Genomic DNA, 19,766 nt, shown 5'->3' with positions numbered 1-19,766 from the left:
TGTTTAAAAAAAAATTAACCCTTTTCTCACAAGGCATTGGCAGTTGTTGAAAAGACAATTGGGGAAGTCTCAGGATATATATATGTACATTCAGCTGGCTTGTCTTTGTAGCATTGCTTTCTTTGCAAATTGTAGTTTTCTGGAGACTGTTCTGGAGTTTGAAAAATGTCAGGGAAATACCACATTGTATAGAATACTATGTTACAAAAAATGATAAAGGGCCCTTGCTTATCAATAGTGACAAGGTGCTTGTGTAGCTCTTCTATTGCTTTATGTCAAACAGACTCTACTCAAATAATGTTATATAATTATCTGCAGTCGTATAATTCATGCAGTGACATGGATACAGGTAACGTATATTTGTTTGCTTACGTCGTTATGTTTTAAGTGCATCATAATGTGCCATAATATCCTGTTACATGTGAATTTAAGTCACTTGTGCATGAACAGGAAGAATATCTAATAAACTTTTTATTCTACATAACCGAAAGGCTCAAGATTAGGAAACAGCACTGTTCACTATCTTTGTTTTAAATGTCATCTTGGTCTTAACATCTTTATTCTTTCAGGAAAGCAGTTGAGAGCTTGGCTCAGGGAGGTGATACTGAAGTACAACGTGTGAAAGAAGCGGCTCGGAAGAAGGTGGAGCAAGTGGAAGAAATCCTGACCAGCAGAATCAACCTTTTGGAAGAGGCAAGTTTCCAGTCCTGGAACATGGTTGAATTCATTATTGCTTTTGCCCTGGCATCTTTGTTTTTTATCTGGGACATATAGGATGATGACCTGCCTAAGTTTTTCTTCTGGAGCTGTTGTTTCAGCTTTAAGGGAGGCATGGCAGGGAGTGGTTAGAATGAGAAGAGGATAAATGCAATGGAAGGGGAGAGGCATTGTCAATATTATTAAAACCTGTCAATGTAGAAGGTGGGCAGATTTTCTACCAGATTCTTATTTTTAATAGTTTTCAAGTACATTCAGAACAAGTTAGACTTTAGAGAAAAGGCTTTTAAATAATGCAAGCTTTACGAGCTTTTACTAGTCACATGTGCTCGTAGGCTAGGGACAGACATTACACACAAACTGGTTTAAGTGTTTAAACCTGTAACAACAGACATTCAGTGCACATAAACCAGTTTGAAAATGGCTGAAACCAGTTTGAGGTAAACCTGGTTGAATGTAGTAGCAGACTTAACTGATCTGGGTCAAACCAGTTTTATGCAATGTCTGTCCCAGACCTCTTGGTGGTTTAAGGTAAACCAGACTCTCCAAGCATCCCAGCATGCTGTCTGGGCTGGGTGGGGCTTTCTGCTCCACAGCAGAGCTGGCCCTTCCCCCCTGCTCCCTGGCCAGAGCTCTGGCAGAGACTTGCAAGCACAGAACGTTTGCCTTCTTTCTCTCTGCTAAGCAGGGATTATTCCCCCTACCTCTCTGCCTTATGCTTACACCTCAGCATTAGCTAGCAGACCACATACTGGCTATGGTTTGTGCTGTGGGAGACCACAAAGGTAGACAGGCTTTTTGGAGCTAATCAACTTTTGGAGCTAATCAATGGTAACTTAATGTTGTTCCTTGGAAAAGCTGCTTAAGAAGAGTTTGAGAGGCTTTGTTGTCTTAATGGGTTGATTAAACACTGAATTAGGGGTGATAAACATTACCTGCTGGGCTGCTCAGGAGGTGGGGAACATCAGAGGTCCTCCTGGGGCCTGGCCACGCACTCCCCCCTCAGCTCAGCCCTGTGGAAGGGATGGGAGTGCTGATTTAGCACCCCCCGGCTTCTAGCCTGAGCCACTGCAGGCCTACGCAGGCATTTTCTGGAATGAAAAGGGAATGTCTATGCACCTCCAAATTGGTTCAAGCTTTGGAGGTTAGACTAACCTGCAAAGATTGAATCAATTCTGGCTCAGGCTTTTTGAATGTTTGTTCCTAGCCTTAGGGAACTGAAGCCATGCTGTAATGGTCCATGCTGCCTGCCCCATCCTCAAGCCTGCTCACACTGGAGTTGTATATCTTTATCTACCAGTATGAGTTGGTGATATGGGGATTTTTTTTTTTTTCCCAGTTAGTGTTCATTTTGTGAGGTGACTGGATTATGAGAGACATTTGCATGGACCTGCTCCTGGGGATTTGGATTAAAAAGTATTTTTTGGTATTCTACCAACTTACTTTTTACTGCTATACCTACTTTAGTGGTAAAGAGAATCAGCTTATGCTAGACATTATCTGCAGCAGCATGAGAAGATGTTAACTTGTATATCACTATTTTGAGAGATCTCTGAGTAAAGCTTTCTTGAATAACTTGTTTTCAATGATTGGGATTACCTATGGCAAATATTGGTTCCAGAGGTGCTGCTGGTATGTTAACCAAGGACATGTATAGTTTCCAATTAATCCATGATAAATCTGCTGTTTGGGGGGACACGTGTGCATGCACATGCACACACATGGTTTGAGTGAGAAAGTATGGAAAGGGAGAGACTTTGAAAGATTTTTCTTTTAAGAAAAGAGGGAGGCAGCAGCATCACCTGGCAAATGAAATGTTTAACTTTTCTTTTGCTGGGAATGTTTGTACCTAGATTCAGAGGTGCATGTATTGAAAATATGCTGGAAGGTTCATTTGGGGTGATTTGTCAGGGGGTGATGGATTTTGGGGGGTGGGTGCTATTTGTGTACAGGAAGGGTAATGTAGAGCTTTCTTCGGTAGGAAAAGGTACTTGGTGCCAACTGGTATGCTGGTGGTGCACTTGCTTACCCCTACAAGAGATAATTGTTCTTAAGATTTATTGCTATAGTGCTGAGGCTAAGGCTCCTTGCCAGAAGGATCAAGCAGCACCCCTAAAGGAGTGAAGTTTTCCAGTGGGAGAAAAATCGCTCTGCCCTTTTCTGTTTGGTGGAATTTTAACATGAGGATCATGATAGTTGTCTGTTGGGATTCACTGGTGTTAGTCATTTTAATACCAGTGAGTGCAGAGAATCTTTATTCTACACCAAAGGGGTCTATTAGACCTGTGTTTGTCTAGAACTTCATGAAAGAGCAGATGAGCAAATACCATAATGTGAAGAGTACCTAGTCGGTGTTTTCGTACAAATTGAAAAGATTAGTGTTGGCCTTGAGGATGATTTTCTTAATGCTCATGAACCAGACATACGTTATTAATAGGCGTGTTTATGTAATGCTGTGTATTAATGCAGCTTAGGCATGATGTTGTCTGACCTGAAGATTTTTTTTTAGTTAATACAGATGCACAAAGATACAGAGCAACTCTTAAGAAACGGCCTGGTGATTACTGTGATAAAGAATTACTTTTAAAAGAGTATTTTTATTTTATTTTAATTAATTAATTTTTGAAATAGCAGTTTGAAGGAAAGAGAGCTTACTTGGCATATAACAAGGAGGTTATTCTGGGCACGGGGAACAATATTAACAAAGGCGCAAAACTGAAAGGAGTAGGGAGGATATAGAGAGAGGAAGGGTGTGTGGAATAAGTGCTTTATAATTTATTAGAAAATATTAAAGCTCAGGATGACAAAGCTCAAGGCACAAGGAAATACAAGACCTGAGCCAGGGGCTACAGAGTAGAGGATGGGTGTAGGGGTGTGAACGCAACTAAGTTGCATATAAAACATGCAGTCAACTAAGCCGGGGGATGAGGGGGTGGGAAGAAGGGGGAGAGGTTGTGATGTGTATATGGCAAAGAATATGCAGGAGACCCCACACAAGAATACCGCATTTGAGTAGGGAGATGGTTCGTAAAGCACACACACAGAGTAACAAATAATGACATGTGGGATACAGTTGTGGGGTAGGGAAGAGTCTGGGATTTCAAAAGTCCTTGGAGTCCATTAGGTGTAGCAGCAGGGGAGCAGTTGGGCAATCCCCTCTGCATCGCTTCTGGCTGGCAGTCTGGTGGGGTCTGTGTACTGGCGCTGTCTCATGATATCCCTGGACCAGCAGGTGGTGTCAGACATCATGAGGTGGTGCATCAGCTTGGTGTAGCAGTGGGATATTCAGCAGGTGCTCAGGACACTCTTGTTGCTGGGGTCCGATGCTCTGAGCACCCCGGCGATCAGCACTGTGACCGTCACATCGTGTACCCAGCTCCTCAGGACATCTGCCGGCGGCTGGTACATCTCTTGCTTCTGTTCACTGGCCTTAATGAAAGCTTGTCGCCAGTTCTCCAAGGCGATGGTGACATCTATCATCATGACATGCTTGCTGTCTTGGTTGGTCACAATGATGTCCATGTGCAGTTGGCTCTTGTAGCTTGGAATGGTGTGGTTGACAGATGCAGTCCCCGCTGAGGCCAGGATGATCTAGGCCGGTCGGTCCTGGACAGTGTTGCGGCACAGCTGCCATGCTCTTGCGTGGGGCTTGCAGGTGTACAGCACGTGGGCAAGATTCTCTGCTTCATAGCCCCAGCATTGGCACCTCCTGTTGTGGTTCCTGTACCGGAGGGCACCATTGAGTGGCAGGCACTTGATCTTAGCTAAAAGGGCTTTATGGTTATGGTCCAAATTCCCAGGAGTAGGTGCCTGCAAATGGCCTTTTGTAACCCAATCATGAGAGGGTGTGAGCATAGACCTGGAAATTCACAATGTCACCAACTCATACTGGTAAACCAAGGTCTACTAAATGAAAAGTAATCCAGCATATTTATTAACTATTTTTAATACATTAAAAAGATGGGTTTTATTTGTGCAGTCTGGACTATGTATGTTCTCCCTGACGACAACCTAGGTTGTCAGAAGAATTTGGCCTTAAATTTTGCATCTTGCCTGAATTCTGGTTTATGTTGCAGAGAAATTGCAGGCCAATGTATGGTGATAACACTTGTGGGAACTAGATGATGTATGATGGAAAGTGTTCTACCTGTTTTGCACTGTAGTTATGAATATTTATTTGTTCTTTTATTGAAATAAAGATCCCTTTAACCATTCTGGCTTTGATTTTTACGGTTTTTTTCCTTAAGGTAAAAGGTGATAGGCTAAGGCTTCATTGCCCACTGGTTAAATGTGGGAGTTAGGTCACTTTTGTTCCATTTCCACATACTTGCTGCCTCTTAGACAAGCCACTTCACCTCTCTGTGCTCAACCTTTCTTATTACTAAGAGGCAGATAATGTGCTTGTCCAAGAGAGTGTGCATGATTTTTATGTCTCCTGAAGGTTAATCTACTGATATTTGTTAAAGCATTTGGAGATCCTTAGTGAAATATTTTAAATACAAATTATATGAAAGATGCTAAACTTAATTAGGGGCTGACAGCGTACAATGCTGGGGAGGGAACATTAGTATGGAAAAGCTTTGTAAACATTTAGTTTTACTGTTCCCACTTGCATCATGCATGCCTGTTTTGATTACAGAATCTTAAAGCTGCCCAAGAAGAAGCGGAAAAAGCCTTTGCGATGACAGAGAGGGAGAAAGTTCTAAGAATGGCTGCCGAGCAAAAACTCTCTTTGGTTTCAAATCCAAAGGATCTGGATACAGTTGCAGGAAATGAAAAAGACAGGTCAGCTTCTTCGTCATAATGTTTCTGATCCATGGAAATTTATTCACCGTGCAAAAGTGTGAAGACCAGTCGATGCAAAATATAGATTTTTTTTTTAAAGCCTTGATCTCTACCTTCAGATACATGAATGTTACTACATGTCTTTTAAGTCAGTTATTGAATAAAATATAGCAGCTGGTCTTACAAGCTACATGTCTGGTAGCAAAACAGAAGCTTAAATGCACCTGAAAGTGGAAGAGTGGATGTGCAAGTGATATAAAAATGCTTTAAAGTAAATAGCTGGCTATGGTGGTCGTTATTCTTATTTATTTTTGTGCCCATATAATGCTTATTTTGCCATTGTTGAATGGGGATTGCAGTGTGTACGCTTGCATTCATTTGCTGCTTTCATGTATTCATGTGCTATTCAGTCCCATTGACGCATCCATTGAAATTTAATAATTTTAGCAGAAATTGGCAGGATTTTTAATGCTTTTGCTTAGTTTTTTTGGAGAGTGCTAGATGTGAGTTGTTGGTAGGTGAAAAAGTACCTGCATAGTGAGCTGGTGCTCAAGAAGCAGTTGGAACTCGTGTGTAAACTTTTGGAAGAGAAAGTCGCACTCTGTGCCTTTTTTCCCTTTTGGTATTAGTGGAAGATGCATTCAGTTAGCACAACTCCATACGTCTGGCAGATTCAGAACTGTCTTGAGGGCCTACCAATCCTTAAAGAGTGCACTTTTCTATTCTCTGCAGGCATGCAAGGATTCCTGTAAGCTACACTGTGCAGATGCTTCACAATAGTAGTAGGTGGAAAGTTACATTGGTCTGAAACCTCAAATGTCCTGTGTTTGGAGTAGTGCTCAAAAGGGACGGTGAGTGCTAAGGGACCTGTGACAAGTTTAGGTGCTCTAGTCCATTAACTGGGTTGAAAGCTGTAAATCTGAACTCTCCTATGGCATAAGTCATTTGGTTATCATCTTTCTTTCAGCCCATACCTCTCTTTGCCTATATGATTTTAACAGCTGCTGTCCCAAGGCACTTGAATTGGAAACAAATACTTTGTCATGTTATAAATTTACTTTGGAAACTTTAAACTGCAGCTTTTATATCAAGCAGAGAGTAGCTTGTGTGGGAGATGATGACGGTAATGGGAATGTCTTCATTTATGTGATCCAGTATCCATGATATTCCACGGTTAGACGATGGTGGATCAGAGTAAGTGCTTTTAAGGCTAGAAAACTAGAGCGCTGAATAGTTCTGTCCTTGTAGTAAACTAAATTTCAAAGCCTTACCGGACCAAACGCTGCTGGTGACCCATGATTTAAGCTACAGAGCAATAGTTCCTTGTACATTGTACTATGATGTAATATGCAAAGTGGATCTCTTGGACCTCTAGTGTTAGTTCCTTCATTATTTTGACATTTAAAGAATTTCATTTTTGCATATTTATAGGAAAGACTTTATGGGCCTTGGTGGCCATCTGGCTATGAGTTGGGAACTGGTGCCTCGTTAAGCCAAGAAGTTGATTGCTTTGATTTTTATCGGTGGAAGTGATTTGGGTGTCAAGACAAGTGCTTGGGTAAAGGAAGGGTTGTCATTGAGCTTTGTTATTGCGCTATAACTAAGAGAAGTGGGACTCTTGCTCAAATTTTCAAGTTACGTTTGAATGGCTTGTTCAGCATTAAGTTGGCAATTGGCAGGAAGTGAACCGCGCTGATGGCTGTTAAGTACTAGAAAGCTTTGAAGTACAGTTTTCTCTGCTTTGAAAATGTCAAGAAGAAAAGGCTTAAGCAGCAGGCTGCTTTTGGGAAAGTTGTTCCCAAAAAAACAAAATGGAGAATACTTGATTGTTATTTAGCTGTTTGCTATAAATTATGGTACTCTTTCTGGTTATTGTACAGGGGGAGAGGAATGAGGTTGATGCTTGAGAAATGCTGTTTGGAGTTTGACCCTTGGGAGGTGCTCCAAAAAATCTACTGTAATGGCTTGAGATCTGATTTTTAGACGATGATGATATACGATTAATATTTAAATCTTGTAATTTTAGACTTATAGAGCAACTGAATCTGTCTTTGAAAAGTAAAGAAGCTATAATTCAGCACCTTGAAGCGGAAAAGTCTCAAAGTGGACCTTTTGATGGGAGCTTGTCAGCAGAAAAAATCAGAGAACTTACTGTTGCTTTGAGGCATGAAAAAGATAGTGAGATAGAGGTGAGGAAACCAAACAGTTGTACATCGCAAATCTCACATGGTCTAGGATTTTAAAGGTCTTGAGCATAACGCTAAACAAGTGACTCTATTGTAATACAGATCTCCTCCGAGTTGTCCCTGACTCCTCAACTTCATCCTGCTCCATTCATTGTTCGTATCGTGGTTTTGGCAGCCAGTATTGCTCCTTGCTGTCCAGATCATAGTTTTTATTAATTTATTTTGTATTTTTACATTTTTTTGCACACAATTTACAGCTTTTGTTTAATTATCTTATAATAGACACACACATCTGCATAGATGATTTAAACTGAAATGAATAAGCTTTCCGTTCTTATTAAGACCTTTTCTTCTTCAGTAGATCATTTTCCCTGCGTAACATAGAAAATCATTTTGAAAGTTAAAGTGTCTCTTCACTATTACGTTCTGGAGGAGAGGTTTTGGTAGTGGAGGTAGGCATAAGTAGGACTCCTGTAATAAAGGGAAGGTGTAGATCCAGATTCTACAGTGAAAAATGATCTACCAGCACCTGTCTATTTTTACTTCTCTGTAAAGAAAAAGACTGATATCTTGGAGACTGAAAATCAGAAGTGAACTTAAGGCTTGTTTTCTTCCCCCCTCCTCCTCCACCTTTTCCCTGGGTCTTTGCAAATAATATAAATGAAGATTGACGATGAAATGCAGATAATAAATCATGGAAGCTGTCAAAGCTCCTGAGAAATCTTGTTTCTGCATTTTTGTGCGCAAAATACTATTTTTGGGTATGTTGTTCAGAAAAGCAACCTTTCCTCCTTCTTTGCCAAAAACTGGAAAGTGGAACGCTTCTCAGGATTGGTGTGAATAACGGAATTAAAAGATCAGAAGCGCACAGAAATGAAAGGATTGAAAGCTTTCATTAACGTGTCTTGGTTGATGAGAAGTATTGTTTGAGGCCCACAAAACCTAAGGGATATCTTTTTAAAATCAGTTTATGGGAAATAGGCAGAAATTGGTACCTTTTTATTCTTATATGACCTTGCCTTTGTTCACCTCAAGTATCCTTTTGTTGAGATGTCAGATTTCTCTTCACAATTACTAGTATTGTTGGAACAATAAATAACTTTTGCCCTTCTCTTTTTAAAGATGTGTGGATGTGTATCCTTTCTTGCCTCTAAGTTTCTATGTTTTCTGGGGAAAATTACTAGAAAAGGAAGAGTCTTAATTAAATTTGAGCAGTTTCAAGTAAATCTACTTGAAAAATGTATCCTGTTGTCATAGATAACCACTCCTTAAAAATGCATTTTTGTTAACTTGTCAAGCAGAGTTGTCATGTCTCATCAAGAAACCTGGCTTTTTTTAAAGCTTTCTACAATGATTCTGTAGAAATCAGACTTATAATTGTTTCCTGGGAGTCTGCTATATATTTTTGTCAAAATGTTGAAGGTACTATAACTATAAATATTACAGTCAGAGTTGGTTTGGAGGAATTACTCCTCTTAAGCTCTAAAAGAGAACCTCTATTTCGTTCGTCTCTCTTAATCCTTAACGACTGAATCTGCATACTTCGAGTAATTTTACCTTGGGTAATGGCTATTTTCTTCTTGTAGGCTCTTAAAATGGAACTTAGAAATGAGAGAAATTTCTTTGAAAAAAAAATCCAGGTATGTTAAATTTTTGTTCCTATTTATTTGAGCTTTTACAACTTAAGCATTTTTGTAAAGCACTCAAAGGTAGAGTGGTCTTGATTCATGTTGAAACAAAGAAAACCCTTTTTGCATTATGAGGCAGACTGCAGCTTCAGTCTATTTCCAAGCAGTTTTCAGGATAGTAAGTCGCAGCACTCCTTAGATATTGAGACGTGCGGCACGTCTGATACTCATGCCATTCTGCTATATCAACTTTCCTTCATATTTCTGTTCCAAATATCTGTGAAGACAGCAGAGTTGGATTTGTATTTTGTTTTAGTGGCTAGACTAATAAGACGGTGTGCTCAACAGAAACTCTGCATTTACATTATATTTTAGCATGAACTTGCCTAATATAATGCAGCTTCCATGTAATCCAATTTAGTCTCTTCAAGAAGAACTGCAGGAGAGAGAGAGTGAGCTTGCTGTTGAAAAGAAAAATGGTTTGAAAAGGGATAAAACAATTCAAGGTCTAACGCTTGCATTAAAAACAAGGGAGAAAGAGGTATGTTGACTAGTTTGTTTAAAAAAAAAAAAAAAAAAAAAAAAAGGGGGGTTTTTTGGGGTTTCAAAAATTTTTTTTAAAACAAGTGGGCTTTTTTTTTTTTTTAAAAAAAAAAAAAAAAAAAAAAAGGCAGGCTATTTAGGGCCTGATCAAATGTTATTGAAGTCACTAGGGTCTTTCATTTGACTTCAGAAGGCTTTGAAATCAGTCCTTTAATGCAAATCTGTGTTTCTGAGGAATCTTATATGTAATGGCTTGCTACTTTAAAATGGTGTGCTGTCTAGAGATTTAGTTGTTTGGCTATGGAAAAAGGTTAAATGGCTGAATTGATGGACTTGCTCTTGAGGATGAGAAAAGAACAGTTTGAGCTGGCAGAAAATATAAAGAAAGCACTTTCCATTGTGGTGCCAGTGGAATGTGAGCTTAATAAAAGCTGCATTAGGAGAGACTACCTTCAAATGAAGGTCAGATGTGTATGGAAAATTTTAGTCGTTTATGTACAGTTACAATACTGTTGCTTTACATGTCAAGTTCAGTTGGACATTTCCAGTGCTTTATGAAGTTCTTGGGTGGTTTCTTTCAGTAGGGTGAAGGGATAATGCAGTTTAATTTATAATTGAACCATGGCCATTTAGAGAGAGTTTTTTGACAGTGTTACTTGTGACTATTCATGCTTTCATGAATTCTCTTTTCTGTTCTAAGAATGAAGAACTTGGTTCTGAAATTGAAGATCTAAATGTTTCACTGGTTAACGCAAGAGAAGCGACTCACAAAGCTCAAATCCAGAAGTTCAAGGTAAGATGCAAATGATTTAAATTACTTCCTTTGCATGGAAATATTGAAAGACATTTCACTGTAACAGCAAGGAGGAAGAAATTAAAACTAATTTAAAATTTTTAATTGTCCTCATTGTGAAGCAAATTACCTAAAGTAATTCAACTTAAATGATAGACTATTGAAAGTAGATTTCTTACTATTTATCTTGTTTTTCACGTGTCTTTTTTTCTTAGTAGCGTCTCTGAGAATAAATAATTAATTCAGAGGGAGAGGAAACCTCTTATGCAAAATAAGAATATATTTTCAGAAATCGCCAACATTACTATGGTAACTCCAAAGTTAAACCCCTGTTTCAGACTTGGTTTGTTGATCTCAGAAATGTTGAGTGAAACTTAGTGTGCATAGTGACACCAATCTGTACCATGATGGGGGAGGTTATTTTAGTGGCTTTTCTTATTACTTTTTCTTTCCTGGCTTTTTCATCCACCAGGAAATGCCTCTTGAGGGATTTTGCAGGGCTATATTATTGCTTCTCTCCATGTATGTGAGACCACTAGGGGAGACAATGCAACATTTGGGGTTGTATTGCTGTAAGTATAGTGACAGCACACAGCTGTCTCTTCTTCATTAGCAGACTGGGAGTGGGTGTGTGAGACTTGTTTGGGTTTTATTTTATTTTTTTGTAACAATGTGAAATGTTTGTTAGAAAACAGTGGAACATTTGTTAGAAAACAGTGATTTAATAACACTTCCATGTGGGCAGAGGAGGAAGGGCTTAATGATGGTAGTTCTGCACTCTAAAGGCCTTATTTTGTGAAATAGTAGGTGCTTCATAAAATGAGAATTGGAATCTACAACTTAAGTAATGTATTTGCTTTTATGTTTTTGGATTTGTCTTGAGAATGACTTATTAGTTTTTTGGGTTTTTTTTTCCAACTTGAGTAACTAAAATAACATTTATAGAAAAAAGTTGCTGAAGTTCTGTCATGATAGTCTGGTCTCCTGCATGAGCAGAGTGGAAAGCTATGGGACATGTTAGATGCGCTAATGTCGGTGCATCAGATTTTTCTGAGTGGCTCGAATCATTGTGACTACCTCCATCCTTGCTTTTGGATTGAAATGCATCAGTTGTAGTCTAATGGAACAGCAGCTTTAAAATTTAGTATTGCTTTATGAATAGATGCATCAGAGACATGCCATGCAAATTGAAGAAAACAAACAAACGCCATCCGTAGGGTTAAATAAAAAATGTCTTTTAAATCCATTTTAAATCTTGGCATCTGAGTAAATAGGTGGGTTAAGAGTTTCAATTCTTTCAGTTTTATACAAGTAAAGTCTTATTTGGAGATCTACAACCCTCATGCTTCCCGTTTTTTAAGCACACATGATTCTCTACAAGGTCCAAAGTTGAATTGAAATCTAAATTCACCTGTCTAGAGAACCAACACAGCAAAGTGGGAGCCAGGCCAAGCCTTTCTCTTCTCATTATCCTGCCAAGTAGTTTCATTCTTGACCTGGAAGCCCCTGTGCCCTCCCCCAGTAGTGCGAGTAGGTCAGGCTCCATGTCCCATTCCTTTGCTGTGTTCAGTGCTGTGATCATCAGTAAGGAAGCTGACTGTAATAGTGTGCATAATGTCAAGCGGACAGAGACCATATTTTCCTCTTCATATATGCAGCATGCTCTTAACTTGGTAACCAGTTGACCAAAGTCAAACCAGCAATGTAAAGATGAAAAGCTTTATGCATTATTATCCTTTCCCTAAGCCCCCAAAATAATTTCATTTTCACTTTGTACTTTCTGTAGCTCAGACTTTATTTCTTAAACATTAATTATTCAGATTTCTTGTTATCCCAACCTAGATCTCATTTGGAGTCCTTTTATCCCATTATTTTAGATAATCAAGAGACTATTTGATATATTTCCCATGTTATTTGGGGAATTGAGATTAAACTGAAAAATACAGTGCAAAGGTGAAACTAATGAAGGGAGTTCAGGAAGAAAAGTAGGTAGGAGTATAGGCTTCCAGCCATGTGAAATAACTATATACTATGAATGTTGCTTTTTATTCTAGGGGGCTGAAGATTATCAAGCGCTGTTGATGGAAAAAGAGGCCCTCCTAGCAGAGCTGCGTTCAGAAAATCTGACAAAAGACACAGAGAATCGTAAACTACAACGGAGGATTAAGAGGACTGATCAAGAGCTAAATGATCTGAATCTAGAAAGAGAGAAAATGGAAAGGGAATTGGATGAAGCTCAACTCCAGAAGAGCAGATGCGACAAAACCATTAATGTTGTTATCACATTTTTTCCCTACCTTTTTAAAGTTTTAATAGAGCTGATGTGGTTTCTAGCATGTCCTTTCCTCTGTAATGAATTAATTCACTGTTCAAAGGATAAAGCCCAAAAGTGGTGTGTGTTTTGCCTGTCCTTAAATTGTTCTAGCTGACTGGAACACATTCTAAAGATTTTTAATTTGGCCTGTGGTTGAGTCCTGTATAAAATAGGAAACGGAAAAGTTCAACTTCAGTCCTGCTACGGGTGGAATCTCTAGCTCCTCTAGTATTGTATATTTTATAACAATCATATTATACCTGTCAGGCTAAATATATTTTGTAAATTATCTTAAATGACATTACATCAGTGCTGGAAAAAAAAAAAGTTTAAATCTGAGCAATGTCAGAATGAGTTAGCCAGGGGTTACCATTGGGAACCAAACTCCCACGTGCTATTACTAGTGCACCTTGTTCTCTGTAAACCCTGTACTCTTCAATCTCAGTTCCTACTTGTAAAACCTCAAGAGCAAAGGATTGGCTAATCACGATACAGAGCGAGCCTCAAGTGCTAGCTGTGTTCATTAATTTCTTTGCTGCTCTCTACTTGATGTTTGGCACCTTTCACCTTTCTTTAATGTCAGGATCAGCACAGCCAGCTTCAGCAAGCATGGCAGCAAAGTGAAAGATCAGGTTTCCTCTTTTTACGTTAAAGATGAGCTGTACTGAATGCCTGTCTTAAAGCACACTTTTTTCCTCTTCCCCTGTGTCTGGTCACATGGATTTTACTTACGTCCTGTCACCACCTGTTTTGGCAAAGACCAGGTTCTTCAGCTGTAGCGGCAGCATCAACTGAAGGGATGAACCGAACTTCTCTCTTAGTTAGGGAAGGTTGACTTGTAACAGCTTTGGCACTGCCTTTTAAATAAGATTTACTTGGAACCATGTTGAATAACATAAGACAGAATGAGCTTATACTTGTAAAGAAAAAAAAGATTTTATTAAACAGATTTAATCATGGTTAGTTTTACAAGAAGAGTTGTGTTTTAGCAGAGGCTAACCACGTGAGGGCATCTGTTAGGCTACGCTCTGTGTTAAAACAACTTCTGGTGGCGAATGCTATTTTTTGAGCCTTATATTCCATTTATTAAGCCAAGGACCTCTCAATGTACTAGGTATGGATGAAAGTTGCAGTTGGTCTCCTGCAATATTACATAAATCCAGTAGAGGGGTCTCTTTCCTTACAAACATAGTCTTTTCACCAACAAGATCTAGTTATTTGAGTTACAGCTTTGGTTGGATATCAGGTGTGGTTAAGCTGCCATCATGGTATCTTAGTGCATGCTGTTCCTTGAAATTTCCTCTGGGTATTGAGGTTAGGAAAAAGAGCAGATGACTCCTGTCAGTACAGCAGTCATAAAAAGCATACTTTTATTGATTTACATCATTTTACTTTTAACTCTCTTTTCTATTCAAAACCCTGTTTCTTTCTTTCTTTTTAAGGAAGCTAGCATATAAATCTAAATAGGAAAGGCAGGATTCAGGGGGCTTCAAAGTTGGAGCCATTACAAATGTCTATTCAACTCTATTCTGTCCAAGTTCCTCATGTAAATGATTAATTCCTTGGGGAAAAATGTCTCTGCCAAAAGATGAGCAATCTTCTAAAAATTACATCCTTGACCTATCTTCCATTCCTTGCACAATGGCTGCTTCAATTTCAGAGCTGCAAGTACATTTGGATATAGCAATGCCTGTGAAATGTTACTCATTAAATAGTTGGTATGTGGGCGTAAAAAATGTACTGTGATATTTTGCTCTCTGACAAATGGAAAACCACTTTAGTGATCTGATGCAAACTTTATATGGGAACAGCCTTAAAGATGCTGTTCTGTTAATGTTTTCAGATATGTCTATTTAACTATATCAGTCTATAAAACTAAACCTAAGAAAATGGTTGTGGAAGGCAGAGACATTCTTCCTCCAAATCCTTAATTAGATGCCATCTCGGCTGTTTCCAGTTTTTTTTATTAGGATTTTTTTTTTTTTTACAATCTTTCACACAGCATAACTGTAATGATATCTGTTTCTGTGCAGAACTATGTAGGGAGACAGGCTTATGATGTTCTGTGACAGAGAGGAAAACCCAGGAAAGTTCCTTCACCCTGCTTTCCCATTCTGAACTTGCCAGGTCACCACTTTGCACAAGTCTACCCCATTCTACTAATGGGGGCAGAAGCTAAATTAAATGTAGGTGCAAGCCTGTTTGGATGGGATCTGTTTCTGAAACCACTGGCTAAAAATTTTAGCAGTACTAAAAATTTTCTCCCTAGATAAATGGCATAGATAGTCTCCTCAAAATGGCTACTCTGTCCTGGTTTTGCACCTCTGCTGTTCACTGGATTATTTAAAAAACATGCTCCTTCCTGTCCCCCAGAGAGTCCCTTTATAGTCGCAGGCACCTCAGTAGCTATAGATTTATCTCCTTAGGAGGAGCCATTTTTTAGATCAGCATCATTATCAGTTCTGGTAGTTTGCTAAAACCGACTAACTGATGAGACAACTTATTTAACAAGCTGTTTCCTATAGAACTGACTAGGAGGAAAAATCAGCACATTTAAAATGCCACATGTGCCTAATGCTGCGTATGCATATGGAAACATGGTCTCAGTATTTCTTTGGTAAAACTTAAAATCCAAGAACTTGTTTAGCCTTTGATGAAATATCTTATGTAGCTTTTCTGTCCTGGCCTAAATTCATGATTAAGGTATATTTATCAGTTAGTTGGGAAATGAAGAATAACTTGTTAACCAGAATTTACCTCGTCTGCTCTCTCTGTTATATGGAAAGGGAGGTTTTTGGCACTTCAGGCTTTAATTATTCACCAATCTGTTTTTTCTATCTGACAAGGAGGGGGAGGCACCTGCTCCAATCTTCAACCAACATTATAGTGTTTCACATTCATTTTTTCTTAGTTCAACTATCATGAATCATAGAAAAGTCCCCTGAGAGGTTGGCAGAAAGGATTGCGAAAGTATGCTCTCAGTGCATAAACGAGAGCATATAGGTATTATATTGTCCTTGCAACTCAATGTATAGAAACCGATAGGCTTTCTTTTGGCCAGTTCGAGTGGTCAATGAGTTCAAGCAATCTGCTACAGTGATGGATAGTTTTGTGTGTTACAGCAAACTAACTCATGCAAAGACAATAATTTTCAGTTCCAATCCTGGCTTAGTCTGGCAAAAATTTGGGGATCTCATAGGCAAAGCAAGTGCTTCCAAAGTATCTATAAAATGGCTGTCCCACAGAATGTTTCATCTCCTCTGTTTAGAAATGATTACACCTTGTCTGTTCAATTCCTCCCCGCCCTTTCCCTTCCTTGACCATAACATCTGTGTCACTCAAGGAGGAGTCTCTATGTTTCTTCCACAAGGACTGATTTTTACACCTATACTGGTGCTGATATTGTGGGGGAAATAGTACCATTATCTTTACTACCACAATCTCTTTTTCTATCTAGGCATACTTCTCTCCATAAAACTTTCTAACTTCTGTTTGTCAAAGATATGGAGTGCTGGATTCCATTGGGGTTACACAAGACAGCCAGATCATAGCTATTTAAAGTCTCAGCTGTCAAATAAGCAGTGTATTTGTTAAAGCCTCAGTGTAAAAATAAGAGGCAAGGAACTGTGGAAGGTATAGTGAAAAGCATGACTTTTCAATTAATCCTTGAATTCCAGTTCATGATCTACATGTGACCCAATTAGGAGCTTCATGACATGGAACCAAAGGCTCTTGAAGCAGCTCTGAAATGTGCTGTTTCCATATGACGGTGCAGTCTGTAATAATGAAATGAAAGTACAAACATACACAACCCCCCAGTTGCAAGTGATGCAGATGGTATCTTAAGCTGGGACCAAGTTTGGGTTTGACCTTGCAAGTCTTATTCAAATAGCTCTACTCATGCAAGTCGCCCCATTGGTCTCCACAGGACTCTCTGCATTACCTAATTTGTAGAAATGGGGTCTGAGTTTGCCCAGTATTTCAGTTGTAGCAATTGTTTACCTTGAAGCGGCTATTAGCGATTTCTTAACTGACTAGTAATAAAACTACATTTAACGTATGGAGAAAGGCAGTCTAAATGACAATTTGGATGAAGCAAATAGAAGTAAAACACCAAAGCAATTAAAATAACGTTAAGGCTTTGATGTGAACCTGCATAATGCAAAGTCATAAAATCAAGAAAATAGCATGCAACAGTAAAGGGACTGTAATTAAAGTGTCACCAGTAATATTTCCCTACACTTCAGAGACATCTATGCTATCTTCTCACTGTTGTTAAATATTAACTTTAATTGTGACTACTGATTGTGCGATATATACAACATTTGAAACTCATACTTCATATTTTGCTACTTCTAGAAATGGAAGGAAGACAAATGTACCTAAAACTTATCCAAAGCCAACTTTTATGAGAAGATAATTGTATACACATTCTTGTATATACTTTATATCTCTTCAATTTTAGTCAGCTCTTCTGTTATCTTAAGTCCCTGCTTAGTTTCTGCTATAAAATACTTATCCCAAGTATTTTAGTTCTCCCTACTGTGAAGTAAAAAGGTTATAAAACTAGCAGAAGACAAAAGCCTCCCATCCTTCCCCCTTTAACATCAAAGAATGATGGGGCTGCAATGGGCCTTGAGATTATCTAGTCCAACTCCCTGCTCCAGGCACACTCCTATCTATGTAACCCATGCTAGACCTGCATTTTAAAACTCCTGGTAATGGAGGTTCTACACCCTCTTTTACAATAAATAGATTTTTTTTTTAACATCGCAGCAACCTATGAGAGGTGATGAAAGAGAAGTGCGATGGGGGAGAGGAAGCCTATGACGAATGAAGTTACTCTTACTAATTTTTCCCTTGTCCTATGCTCCTCTCCTCAGTTCTGTCCCTAGAATCTAAACGTTAATAAGAGGTACTTTATAGGACCTCACTTCTGCAAATGCTCCCTGTGTATGTTGTTTGGCCTCATGATTGGATCTGAGCTATTAGCAGTTAATACAAGACATTGGAGAAGGGATTATTGTATCATTGCTTGAAGCACAGCTTGTCTAAAGCCTTACCCCCCATAAGGCCACATCTTTAAATTAAGGATCAGTATAAGGGTTAAGAGAGAAAATAGCATTGGCTTAAATAGAAATGTAGCTTGCAGAATAAGGAATATTATTATTTGAATTATGGTAGTGTCTAGAAGCTCTAGTCCAGATCACATCTCCATGGTACTTGGCGCTGCACGTTAATAAAATAAAAAGAGGGCCTACCTAAAAGCTTAAAAATAGACAAGAAGTGTTTTTAAGGGGAAACTAAAGCATGAAGAAATAAAGTAGCTTGCCGAGGATTGTGCAAGAAGTATTTGACAGAGCTGCAAGTTGAACCTATGTCTCCCGAGTCCCCTTCCAGTACTGTAATCACAAGGTTAACCTTTTTTTCTTGGTTGGTAGTTTAGAGTTTCTGCTAGTGGGGAGGGGAAAGGTTTTAACGCTCCTGTTCTTTTTGTTAATATAAGGGCAAGTAGTAATACAAATTTTAGTGCAAGAATTCCTGTTGTATAAGAGGAGAAGGAAAAGATGACAACCTGAATTACTACTAAAGCAATTTTCCTCTATTTCTGGTGAAGGAGTAAATTGCTTTGATTCAGAAATGAACGTTCATTCCGACTGACAATGACAAAGCAAGTATGTGAGAGATCCTCGGCAGCCTTGGAGTCCAGTCATTCTGTATGAAAGGCATTAAAACAATAATACCATAGATCTGTAGAAGACAGTATTGACACCTCATTTAAAAGTTTCATTTCTTTAACTTTATTCTTAAAGTGTCAAGAGGAAGACAGTGGCTTAAATCTATTCTTTAGAACATTCAATGATATGAGTAATTTAAAGCAATGGGAAGTTAAGCTAATGACATAGGTTGTCAATCTTAAATTTTTTGTAAAGCTGATTTACTAAATATTCAGTTTCACTTTTTGTAGGACCTTAGAAATCAGCTAGAGAAATTACATGGTGAAGTGATTGAGAGAGAGAAAGCAGTGGAACATCGTTACAATATTCTTTTGAGTGAAAGCAGTCAGAAGTTACAGAGCCAAGAACTAGTTATCAAGCAACTAACAGACAGTGTCAATCAAAAGGATCTATTGCTTCAGGTAGGTAGACTCAAGCCAAAATGAAAAAATATCTTTTGATTTTTATATGAAGAACGATTACAGAATCCCATTTGTATTTAAATTAATGTTGATTTCTCTGATAATCCTTCACTCTTTGTAATACTGTATTTACAGAATAGATATACAATTACATAGATGTGGCATTCAGCAAGACTTCTTATTAGGACCTGGTGGGGGGTGGTAGAGCAGAAGGATCCAATGCTTGCATAGAAGTTTTGCTGTTGTAACAAGATGCTTTGAAAGCTCTAAAGCATTCACAGCCTGGAATTTGTTCCCTGGAAACTAGAGGTTAAGGAATGGGGCTAGACAGTGAAATGCCTTCTCATCCTTAGAAAGTATTCCCTTTAAAATGGGGCAAAAGTACACTGGAAGGAAATCAGTGGCATGCTTACGGTGCATCTCAAACCTCGTCTGTGGATAAAGGACAGGATCCTGGAATTTGTGCTTAACTACCATTGAGGTAGTTGGACAATTGATGTAGGCAACTACTTTTTTTTTGCTTCTATTTTGGTCTCGTGCTGGACTTCTCCAGACAACAAACAGTATGAACAATATGAGCCCAAAATATGTGTCTTCTGAAATTTGTATCTATTCTTTTTTTTTTTTTTTTTAACAATAGTACAATTAGAATAAGTTTTCA

At 38.6% G+C, this 19,766-nt stretch overlaps 1 protein-coding gene across 2 annotated transcripts in view; it reads left to right on the top strand.

Annotated features, from left to right (window-relative positions):
* The window catches only part of CDK5RAP2 (CDK5 regulatory subunit associated protein 2), a 123,810-nt gene that overhangs the window by 28,485 nt on the left and 75,559 nt on the right, over positions 1–19,766 (top strand). For both annotated transcript variants that reach the window (XM_019510521.1, XM_019510522.1), the window contains 8 exons: positions 570–693; positions 5,357–5,502; positions 7,529–7,691; positions 9,275–9,328; positions 9,738–9,857; positions 10,560–10,652; positions 12,707–12,925; positions 18,935–19,105. In XM_019510521.1, the coding sequence (XP_019366066.1) occupies positions 570–693; positions 5,357–5,502; positions 7,529–7,691; positions 9,275–9,328; positions 9,738–9,857; positions 10,560–10,652; positions 12,707–12,925; positions 18,935–19,105 (1,090 nt within the window). The remainder of the gene's footprint in view (positions 1–569; positions 694–5,356; positions 5,503–7,528; positions 7,692–9,274; positions 9,329–9,737; positions 9,858–10,559; positions 10,653–12,706; positions 12,926–18,934; positions 19,106–19,766) is intronic.

Source organism: Gavialis gangeticus, unplaced genomic scaffold (genome assembly GCF_001723915.1).
Source record: "Gavialis gangeticus isolate Ggan-Ray unplaced genomic scaffold, GavGan_comp1, whole genome shotgun sequence".
Classification (NCBI taxonomy): Eukaryota; Metazoa; Chordata; order Crocodylia; family Gavialidae; genus Gavialis; species Gavialis gangeticus.
Note: the sequence above shows the minus strand (reverse complement) of the source record. Positions and strands in the feature narration are given on the sequence as shown.